General features: G+C 31.5%; 1 protein-coding gene across 3 annotated transcripts; it reads right to left on the reverse strand.

The window, feature by feature from the left end:
• Nucleotides 1-568: 568 nt before the first annotated feature.
• On the reverse strand, nucleotides 569-7671 carry LOC110631561 (putative axial regulator YABBY 2). Of its 3 annotated transcripts, none has more exons than XM_021779425.2 (6): nucleotides 7371-7671; nucleotides 5190-5309; nucleotides 4514-4634; nucleotides 2979-3027; nucleotides 2734-2809; nucleotides 569-1061 (listed from the first exon to the last, which is right to left on the reverse strand). In XM_021779425.2, exons 1-6 carry the CDS (start codon nucleotides 7437-7439, stop codon nucleotides 927-929), a joined length of 570 nt encoding a protein of 189 aa, XP_021635117.1. In that variant the 5' UTR covers nucleotides 7440-7671; the 3' UTR covers nucleotides 569-926. The 3 variants fall into 3 exon arrangements, with proteins under 3 accessions (XP_021635117.1, XP_021635118.1, XP_058001360.1); XM_021779426.2 differs by having other exon boundaries at nucleotides 4514-4625; nucleotides 7371-7670; XM_058145377.1 differs by lacking the exon at nucleotides 7371-7671 and adding an exon at nucleotides 5403-5852.
• Nucleotides 7672-8059: the final 388 nt, after the last annotated feature.

The following is an 8059-nucleotide window of genomic DNA, read 5'->3' on the forward strand; positions in this document are numbered from 1 at the left end:
ATAAATTTTAAGATTTTAAATTTAAATTATTTTATTTACTTTGTAACGTTATATATTCCCACATTGAACCGATTCTAGTTGATTGGATTAATTATTCTTTGAATAATGTAAAGGGGTATGATTTTAACTTAATTGTATTGAGCAGTATCCAAGGCTTCGAGTATAAATTTTTTAATTGGAGCTAATTATATATAAAAAATAATATATGAAAAAAGTCATTTGAGGTGGAATATAGCATATAAATAGTCTAATGTCTGGAATATATCGACAGTTGGCGCGTGCAAGAGCGGTATCAAATATCAATCGTCCTCCATCTTCTACATTTATACGGTACAAGTATAATTTATGCAAAAATCTGAAAATCATAAATAAAGTTGCAAATAATGAACTCCAGAAAGGCAGTACTCATGATCCTTTATGAAACAATGTATAATCGAATGGCATATTGGTTAAGTGGTCCTCTCTCTCTATTTCACAGTGGACAAAATGGACAGCCACCTTGTCCGTAATGGTGGGGAGAGAGAGAGAGAGTGATAATAATGGCAATGAAAACAAACGCACATAGCTCTACGGAATCTTGTTTACTTAAACTTAGAATTAATATAAAGTTTCAAATATAAATGCAAAAATCACTAGAATAGCAGTCACTTCTTGAAGTGTTAAAAAAGGACAAAACACACACACTCAGACACTTATATATATAATACTACTAAAAAAAATAAAAATTAAAGTGAAAAATAAGGTCATGAGGCTTTCAAGAGAGCTTCCTATTTGGTCATAGGATAACACATGAGATCAACTTCGTTTCAGCCTCTCATTTCAATCTTCAAGTTATTATTAATTATCATCATCGTCATCATTATCATTGTCATCGATTTAATTATTATTTTACATATATAAAGCTTGATTATTTCTACAAGTTCAACTCACAGGCTGCCATTGATCTCGTAGAATCCATTAGATTTTTGAGTACCCTCTCCTGCAAATGACTGGTGATCTAATTTCGCGTGCTTGTTTCCATCCAGCTTGAGCCCAAAGTGAATGTGAGGGAAGTGTGCCCACTGCAAAACAAATTTATATTATTTCTTGAGCTTATTTTATGGAATAGAAACATGCTAATATTTTGATTTAGAAGAGTTGTATTTTTTGGATAAGCAGATTTTTTTATTAATATTAAATTTAAAATTCAAGAAAAACTTAATATGGACACGTTTCAAACTAGCCCCAAATCCATAGACTTTCCCAAAACACCAAACCTAAGATATGACATGCTAAGTGAAAAAACCCTAAGCAATATAAACCATAACCAATGCTAAAGCATTTAAAAGAGTTTGTATTTTATTAAAAAAAAAAAAAGAAGAGTTTGTATTTCATTACAATTATTATTATCATCCAAGTATCAAAATTAACCCTGAGTTTTCTCTCTGCCAACTAGTTCGTTAATTACTATGCTTAACTTAATCGTATTGTATAGCACAAAACATATCTATGAATTATGCATGCATTATAACTAGGATAAGACTCTAGCAATAATGATAATAAAAGCCCTATTAATTGTAATGAATATACAGGAACCTAGCTGTATATATATATATATATATATATATATATATATATATATATATATATATATATAGAATACCATTGAATACAAATTTCAAGAGTTATTGTTCTGTCAATTTCTTTCTTACTTACTAGAGAATAAAACAAACAGATCCCTCGAAATTGGAAATGATTCCTTTCAATCATGAAAATTTGTGATAACATCAGTCACAGTCAAAGTACAAGTTAGTGCTAATTAAGACCTACTTTTATCTCTCTTTAGTTTCTTTCCAAAACTCCTTCTGTACTCTTGACCTCTCTAGTCTCTTTTAGCTACTCGGGATGGTTTTATCTCTTGTTCTTACACTTAACGTCCTTTGGGTAATTTTCTACATACTTACATACTATGGATAGTTAACAATATATTGATTTTGTAATGCCCTACAGAGTCATAGTACATGCAAAGAAGTCATTTGGATTAGTAGCACAATAATCTAGCTAGTTTTTGCTATACAAAGTTAGAGTTCGATTATCAATAACCCTCATTTCCTTTAATAATTTCTGAAAATACTATAAAAATACAAAGAAAAGAAAGTACCCACTAACAAATGATTGGATTAGTAGCTTGTACCTGATCCTAGTAAAACTTTACCTGTAAGATTAGAGTTTTGAATCCTAGAGTGTTGGGAGAGTTTTAGCCGAATATTACTACCAAATTCAAACATGAGAAATCATGTACTTAATTTTTTTTTTTAAAAAAAAAGCACCAATCCAAGCTCCACTCACTCTCTAGAAGATATTTTGTATTTGGGACTTGCTGAACTCCAGGGTAATTTTATTTTTTATGGAGTGAACTGGCCAAAAAACAGCCTTTAAAAATGCCTTTTGGGTTAATAGATAATTGGTTCAAATTTTAACATTCATTTTCCCTTGTAAATTTTACTGATGTACCACACACCTAAAAAGAACTTATAAAACATAGGTTTTTCTAGCAAATAATAAAAAATAATTGTTCGAGTTTGGAAAATATAGGGGTTATTGTGTGCTAATAATGGAACGATATGTAAAGGTGGCAATAGAACAGGGATTAGACCTTTAAGAATGCTACCATGTTAAATGGTCAATTGCTCAAAAAGTTGATAATTATTTTTCAATCTTATTGTTAAAAGATTGATTATATCAAACGCTTACATTTTTTGCTGCTGTGCTAAAAGCTTCCCTGTGGCTGATGTCAGGATTACTAGCCTTGATCCTTTGAATTTCCTCCCTGAAAAAAAAAAAAGATTTTAAAACTCACATCAATTTTAGTTAAAGCTGTGGTTAATCAATCAATTTCAAGACCAACTTCTACTTTTCTTTAATGATTCCAATACAGATAAGACCTTAATTAATGATTTAAAATTAATATAATATGCAAAACGGGATGTTCAGCTTACTTAATGAACCTGTTATATGCGGATGGAACACGTTGTCTCTTCTCTGGGGCTGCATTTATTCAAAACAAATAGAGATATAATTAATTCCAAAATATATCCAATATAAGAATTGCACTAATTATTGTGGATTAATCATCCCATAAACCCTAAAATTTGCAAGAATAAGTTATTAATCATTACTCCAATTGTTAGTATGTGATTAAAAAACATTGACTTGCAAGTTATCACTATTAATAATCATCTTTCCACCTGAAAAAAATATTAATAGTCATCTTATGCATGATATAGTAATTGTAATAATAAGGTGCATATATAAGTGTTAATTCAATGTAGGTCTCATTGATTATCAACCCTAACTAGATAAACAATACATCATCAAAGCCCTAGATCCTGTTTAACATTCCTTCCATCTGCGCCATTAGCTTCTACATTTATTCGTTTAGGTTCTGAGCAAAAAAAATAAAGTATCAATAGACTCGATATAAGTTTAGGCTATGAACGTATCATCACCATTTCTCAGTGCATTAATTATATATAGATAAATACAGCAAGCAATTAAGCCAAAGGTAAAATGTAGAAAGGGTAACATTTTATAATGAAAACTATTGAATTTTAATTTCTTTGTTTAACTTGTTTTTTTAATCATTATATTTTACAAGACCATAAAGGAGAAAAAAGTTAATCAAACGAAACATAAATAAATCCTTTCAATATATATATGTACAAATTTTATAATACAATGATAGAATTTATGTCTATCTTATTTTCTTTGTTTAGAAACTATAATTTTACAATATTTCAATTCAGGTGATTTTTTTTTATCAATTCTTATGTATGTAATAAAAAATTTAAATTCTTTTAACTTAAAAAAAAATTAATTTAAAAAAAAAAAAGAAATAAAGCATGATTATGTGAAAATTTAATTAAGTTCTTTGTTTTCTTTAAATAATTTATATTTCAAAAAAAGTAATAAGATAAAAAGTCAGAAATTTAAATTATAAAACTTTATTTCCCTTTATATAATTTCAAATATAGAAAAAGCAAAAGTTAAATGAGTATATATATATATATATATATATATATATATATATATATATATATATTAATTATAGGGAAGTGTTTTCCATTTGTTAATAAATTTTGTTAGTCCTGATAGGTAGGGCATTGTTGTTAATGATAAATGGTCAGTTACATTTGTCATGTAAGGTCACCATCTTGGAAGGGCTATATATGAATGAAGAGTGAAGGCATGTATTTTCATCTATCACAACTTTTTTACTAGGGCTTGTAAATAATGACCTTAAAGATTAATTAGTTACCACTCTTGTCAGTTTTTGTGGAGCCACTTTCTCAAAATTTCTATGTCCACCCATGACGCATATACCTTAAGCCGATCCCTAACCAGTTGGCTGGCTAAATATGCATTTAGCCTCTGGAATCATTTACCCATATTAGCATAAATATAGTAGCTATGCCATGTGTAGGAAACATATGGTACATAAAGATATGCGTGAAAGAAAGAGAGATAGACTTACGGCGGATCGGAGGCATTCTAGGTGGTTCATGATCCCCAGACTCAAATGCGGTGACCTTTTCGGAAGATGATCCACAGTCCTTGTTTACATCTTCAGAGCTTAAGTGCATTTTCTGCGAGGACTAAAGCTAAAACAAATTAGCCAAATTACAATTTCAAACACTTCTACTTTTCTTCTTTCTGTCCACTTGTCAGTGGCAATTAATTAATGTATGAAGTAAGTTGAATGAAAATTAATCCAATTATTTGAATTCTTGACTACCTGCACTACCGCCCAAGCAAAAGAAAGGATTCAATGAGAAGGTTTTAATCGTTTTCACTAAACCATTGTAGCTTTTATCTTTGGAAAGGATTTGATACGAACATGCAGCAAAAAGACAAAACACAGAAAAAAAAAAGTTTTTGCAAAGATAGAAGAAAGAAGTCTAATCAAACTGAATCAATTAAACAATTGTTCAATATATTTTGAGGAATAAGAGGGAAACATTCATTTCATTACTAAATAATGTTGGAATCTTGGTTTCTGGATAAAATTAAATAAAAAAGAAATAGAAACTGTAAATTTCCTTATTGACCACAAATTCTAGCAAACAAATAATGTATAAAACATACCCAGTTAGCCAAATATTAAGAATGTCCGTAAATGGAGAGGGGGAAATAAGGATCAGAAATTATACCTGGGGATCTTGAAGAGGAAATGTTTGAAGTGAAGCTGCCATGTTCACAGACAGCAAATTTGCACAATGCCCACATCTGACCGTCACAATATTGAACAAATTGCTGCTTGGAACACTAACCTGCCAACCACAACATTTCAGAACATGAAAAGGAATCTCCTTTATTATATATGCACGTATCTCTCCCACACATATACTCCACCTGTTACTTACAGCATGTAGAAACCCTAGCATCCAAAACCCAACTATTCTTATGACCAACAGCAAATACCCATGAAGTAATTCGTCAGATCAAACAATGTTATAGAAACATAAGAAGAAGTAACATTGCATGCATATGCTGAAACTCAAAAGCTTTGAGAGGTCTACACAATAAGTAACTAAAATCACAACTATAAATAGATTTCTTTCTATCAATCATGTAAAGGAAGATGAATGAAAAAGAAAATGTAGGGCTGCAATTCGAGTGGAAGTGTAAGTATAAAACGAGAGAGAAGGAGGAAGTGAGAATGAATGTGCCAACGAGAAGTAGAGAAAGGACAAATCATTTTTTTTTTTTTCCTGCAAAATTTTATGGGTTTTCATTGACATTGTATGGGGCTCATTCGTGGGCTAAGCTTGAGAGAGAGATGGAGAATTGTATTTTATCTATGTAAAGATCAAATGCACTAGTTCCCAGTTATCACTGACCTCACAGACACCTCACATGGGTATTAACTATAAGGACTCGACCTTGTAAATTTAAATGCTACTCTTATCTCTCAAAATTGCTCCTTCCTTTCGGTGCTGCTCCTGACTTTTTCTCCTGACACAGAGACCAATATTATAAAAGATAAAAAATAAAAAATAAAAAAGAAGAAAATAGGCATGAAGCAAGAGGGAGAAGAGAAGATGAAAGGGACGTGACTGGAACGGAAACCATAGATAGCAATGAATAAAGAGAGATGTGTCATGACTAGAAATTATATACTGATCTTTGTGCACTGCTTAGGATCTCCATTTCTGAAAAGAGATGCGCAGAGAAGAGAGTGAGACATAAAAAGCAGAATTTTCTCTTTAAATTTAACAGATAATTGTCATGATGATGAAAGATGGTTGAAAAAGAGAGACTAAAAGCAATTTTATTTCTCTATGGCTTGGCCTTGATTCTTTTCGGCTAGCTAACTAGCTCGATCACCTCACAATTTCTTGTAGAGAAGAGAGACAACTCCTTTTGTACTTAAAAGGCACAAACCATAAAATAAGCAAGAAGAAGATCACATTTCTGATGAAAATTGATTCTTCATTGCCTTAGTTCGCAGCAACAGAAGCACCCACCTCAGAAAGAGAGAGAGAGAGAGATTGATCTTGAACAATTACCATTCATAAATTAAAGATCATTACTACACTATCGAATGGAAAATGGAAAGCCATGTGCCAGCAGTGATAGGCCGCTATTGATCGATAGGGTAGCATGACGTATGAAACTGTGCAACATTTCTGCAAGCCCAAGGAAAAGCTTTCCCTCCCCTTGTACCCTATAGCCTGCTAAGAACCCTAACGCCTAAATGTAGTCCTAGTAAATAGCTCATCAGCTAAAGATTGTCTTCTTTATAAGCGTTTGAAATTGTTATAAACCTAACTTCTTCTTCTTCTTCTTCTGGGTTGTGATCGATTCTAGTTGTTTAGCGGCTGACTCTTCATTTCACAGCCTTTACAAAGCTCTTAAACATCATAAGAATTCCCTCACCTGCTTCAAGATACGCTAATTACTCATCATTCCGATTCATGTTGAAGCGTTTGGGGGAAAACTCAGTTAGAATTGGTCATAAAATATGAGATAGAGTTAGATTCTTTAGCTATTTCCAAGTAAAATCAAGGAAATTCTTTGATCCCATGATGGTTTGAAATTATAGCAGAATAAAAAAACCATAAAAATTGAGTTACATAACCCAAATCTTTGTTTATATACTTTCATGACTAGTCTTGTCAATTGAATCCCCCCCTATGAAAAAAAAAAAAAAAAAAAACACAAAACTTTCACCACCAAAAGCTCACTGATGATTGAACATGATGGTTGTCATGGCCAATTCAGCTCTGTGGAGAGATATGAGACAAGAAGCTTAGATGTTTTTTGGTTATGAAAAAGAGAAAGATACATATATAGAAAAAGAAAGAGAAAGAGAGAAGTGAGTGGTGTACCGCTAAAATGGTGTTGCAGAAGTTGCAGTGAACATAACAAACACGTTCAGATGCCAAGTCCAGTGACATCTTTAATGCTTGAAATTGTAGGTAAAAGGCCAGATCAAGGAGAATTATTTAACAAGAGAGAAAAGGTGGACAATAAGCGAAGATGGTTTTATAGATCAAGAATTTTTATAAAGAAATGGGCACAAAGACAAACGGAGGAAGAAATTATTACAAGAAAAGCGAGAGAAAAAAAAAATGTACAAAATAATGTGAAAGATGAGGATGGGACTACATTGGTTGGGCAAAACAGGGTGAAAGTAGACCCTCTTATGGACTACTTCAAAATTGATCAAATTTGAGCTTGGGACTGTTGACCGGTCCAAAAGCAGGATCCCTAAGGATATTGGGCTCGGCTCCTGCTCTCCAAACTTTTAATCAAACCCAATCAAAACCGATGACTCGGCCAAGATTGAGTATGGACAGTATACGGTCTGAATAGAAAAATAAAATCAAATTGAGTTAATTCATTTCAATCAATTTAATTTTTCAGTATGATCTGTGTGGTTTAATTATTTAATTTTTATAGTTTGGGTTTTCGATTGAGTTCGATTTTTTATTAGAAACAAAAAAAAGAAAAAGAGAACCAATTAAAGTAACAAAACTAAATTAAAGTAACAAAACTCACTAGTTTTATGTAACTA

This window comes from Hevea brasiliensis, chromosome 1 (assembly GCF_030052815.1).
Source record: "Hevea brasiliensis isolate MT/VB/25A 57/8 chromosome 1, ASM3005281v1, whole genome shotgun sequence".
NCBI classification, from domain to species: Eukaryota; Viridiplantae; Streptophyta; class Magnoliopsida; order Malpighiales; family Euphorbiaceae; genus Hevea; species Hevea brasiliensis.

Excerpts from the sequence above, each read along its gene's own strand:
- LOC110631561 (XM_021779425.2), bottom strand. The coding sequence starts at position 7,439 with ATGTCACTGGACTTGGCATCTGAACGTGTTTGTTATGTTCACTGCAAC. Across the intron at positions 4,635-5,189 it reads TTCCTCTTCAAGATCCCCAG|TCCTCGCAGAAAATGCACTT; the intron begins GTATAATTTCTG and ends TTTTAGCTTTAG. Across the intron at positions 1,062-2,733 it reads TTAGCACAGCAGCAAAAAAT|TGGGCACACTTCCCTCACAT; the intron begins GTAAGCGTTTGA and ends TTTGTTTTGCAG.